General features: G+C 32.1%; 1 protein-coding gene across 1 annotated transcript in view; it reads left to right on the top strand.

The window, feature by feature from the left end:
• The first annotated feature begins 213 nt into the window (after nt 1–213).
• Mgtor (nuclear basket protein megator) overlaps nt 214–3,266 on the top strand; it is an 11,546-nt gene continuing 8,493 nt past the window's right edge. Inside the window, exons 1-3 of the mRNA XM_018449559.1 lie at nt 214–543; nt 1,271–1,433; nt 1,602–1,823. Of these exons, the coding sequence (XP_018305061.1) occupies nt 372–543; nt 1,271–1,433; nt 1,602–1,823 (557 nt within the window). The 5' untranslated portion in view covers nt 214–371. The remainder of the gene's footprint in view (nt 544–1,270; nt 1,434–1,601; nt 1,824–3,266) is intronic.

Below are 3,266 nucleotides of genomic sequence, written 5' to 3' on the forward strand. Positions count from 1 at the left end.
TTGCGACACGCATACGACGCTGCGCTGCGACTAATGTAGAACCTAGAACCAGCTTGACGCGCTCAGTGGAAACGTACCATTCTTCGTGAACGCAACCAACCCATGACGTACCGCTGGCGTCTGATTGGTCAAAATTCTCTCATCCCCTTCTCATCATGCTCAATGCTTTAATTCCACCATTCCAATTTCCAGTATTCCACCATGATTGACGACCGATAACGACGAAGCGGTTAGAAGAAGTGAATGCCGTCAGTAGCACAGAGACGCAAATGTGGTTCCTACTGGGGAAGATTCCATGTTTTAATCTTAGAGTGTGAGAATACTGGTCGTACTACCCGATTGATTCATTATTGATAAATAATTCGAGCAACATGGAAGTGATCGAGGAGAGCGATCATAACGTTCTTCTTGAGATTGCGAACGACGAGGAGCTGACACAAATCCCAAGAGAGTTAGTGAGAAAGATCAATGTACATTTTAATAATAGATTTGAGGAATTCATTACCGCCAAGGCGGTTTTTGAGACGAACCGAAAATGCTTGGGTAAGTTGAACGCCGGTTTGAAGGTCACATTTTCGAATTTTTCGAGGACAAATGTTTTTATTTGTCTATTCCAGAAACTTTGATTTTTTATTTGTCATTTTTTTAAATTTAAGCTTTTTTTCTATTAACGCTTTCATTATTTGTTGAAAATATTCTACACTTCGGTCAGTAAGTCGTTTGACATCGTCGATTACAAATCTGAGACCCATCTGTGTGTGTATTATGGCTTACTCTTTATTTAATATAACTTTGTTAATTGCGTTTTCCTCTCTGCGTCTAACTGACATCTTTAAGACATTTTAAGATTGGAGAATTGTAAAAAAAGAGTGAGATGAGATCTCCGTCGATTTTAAAGATGGACCACATGTCATTGATACAACTGAATTCTGTACTGGACGTTATAATTTAGCTAAATCTTCCGAGAATTTTATAATTTTGTTTATTTTGCATTGAAAATGACCCGATCGGGGTCGAAACGTTCGTTTGCATGTATACATGTATGTAAGAAATTTTATTAAATATTCTTTGTTATAATTGGCTCATAGCCCATTCTTTTTACTACTGATTTATTCTGATTGAGCCATATAGACAATTTATTTTATTCTACACTTGTTTAATTTTAAATGTCGAAAGTAAATAACCTCTGGCAATACTAAATTTTATCTAAAAGAAAGACTTGTGTGATTAAATGAATGACAAGAACTTTATGTAACATCTTGATTTACAGAACAAAATTTGGAGAAGGCGCAGAAAGAACTTGCAGAACAGAAGTTGGATCTTGAAGAGTATAAAGGAAAGTTAGAGCTCACGGAAAAGAGCAATACAGAAATTTGTACCAATCTTGAGGAAGTGAAAATAGAAGTACATCGATTACAGGAATCTGTCAAACGGTAATGTTATGTACAATTCTAATATTTTATTGTTTATTGAAAAAATAATTTGTAATATTTTAATAATGAACAGTATGAAATTATACAAAATAAAATAATATTTTTTAAAATGTAGTGTTATTGATATTTAACAGTTTGTAATTATATTTTTTGTAATGTGAATTGTAGATTGGAAAAGGAAAATAGTGAATTCCGTAGACAAAGAGATATAGCCACAGATGAGGCAAGTGCGTTGCAGCTGCAAGTAGAAAGGCGGGATACTGAGATCGAAAGAATGCGTACTGAATTATCATCTTTAAGCAATCAGCTTCAAACTGCCATTGCAGCTAAATGTCAAACTCTGGCTGAGACAGAGGAAATCCGTAGTCGAGAAATGACCTTGAACTTCAAGTAAGTTAAGAAGAAAAATAAAAACTTCTTTCTCTTATATTAAGCCTTTGGCCTGTGTTACACCTTTCTCATATACTTGTGGTACGCGCGTTAATTATTCAATTTCTACAAGCATATGAGACCTACAGTTTTACTGCTGGTTCCGAACGGCAGATTTTTGGAAAAGTATTTCTGTAGGCAAAGATACTTTCGAGAGGCTGCCAACTTTTTCCGAGAGGAGACATGAGTGTAAATATTTTAGTTCCTACCAGGATCGAATCTGCGACCTCTGGCATGATAGACCAGTGCGCGGTCTGCCATGCCATGTTCGGGCTCGACTGATGAATAGTTGATAATAAGAATCTTTATTGAACCATACATGTGGAAATACAACCAACAGAAAATGGGAAATAAAGGCCCATAAAGATCAAAGCTGGATCTTTAATGCTTAAATAATTCATTGTGAATTTGTATATATTGTATATGTACATGCATATTTACCATGTTTGTAATCCTAGGCCTTTATTTCCTAATTCCTAAATACTTGATTAAAACTTGTTTTTTTTAATACATTAATAAATATATAAAGTATATATATAATTACATTATGTTATTAGAGTTCTTATATGATTAGAGTACTTAGAGTTGTTAGAGTTCTTGTATTATTAGAGTAGGGGAACATGGAATTCCTTTGACCGGTTGTACCTTTAACCATTTGAATTTATAAAATATTATTGGATATTTTTAAAAGTAAAAATATTGTTTGTAGTACGAGTACCAGAGGCGTTTTATAACTTATAATTATAACAATGAATAGAATTATACTTCTGTGAAAAATCATTTGTTGTTTTCAAGCGTTCGAATGAAGTAATTTCAAGAGGTTTTTTATCTCATAAAATGTATATGTATTCTGTCTTATGTTGGAATTGCCTAAAATGTTAAATAGATGTACAGAAAAAATTATTTAAAACTTAATACTGTCAATCTTAACATATAATTTATAAAAGTAATAACAAATAGAAAGTGAGCAAGCGTTGTATCTTTAACCAGCAACTGATATTTTCCTTTGACCAAAATTCAATTTTTTTTATTGTAAAAAAAGATGTACAAAACATAATAATTTAAATCTATAAAAAATATATGTTACTGTCAACACTTCAAAGAATATTTTAGAATTTTTTTGAATTTTTAGACATCAAAATACAACTTACACAAGAAAAAATGTCAAAATTGGTCAAAAGTCACACCACTTTCCCCTACTTAGAATTATAACATTTTTAATTTTATATGTTTTGTAACAAAATGAATATAATTAATTTTAATAATACATTCTTAATACATAATATACATACATATATATACAGGGTGTTAGTTAAGTATGTTGCCATACTCAACAGAGCGATTTTTTGGTTTATTTCAAGTAAAAAAAGTCCATATAAACATGGGTCCTAAACGGCTTAGTTT

The sequence above is a fragment of the Mycetomoellerius zeteki genome, unplaced genomic scaffold (genome assembly GCF_001594055.1).
Source record: "Mycetomoellerius zeteki isolate Tzet28-1 unplaced genomic scaffold, Tzet1.0 scaffold249, whole genome shotgun sequence".
Lineage (NCBI taxonomy): Eukaryota > Metazoa > Arthropoda > Insecta > Hymenoptera > Formicidae > Mycetomoellerius > Mycetomoellerius zeteki.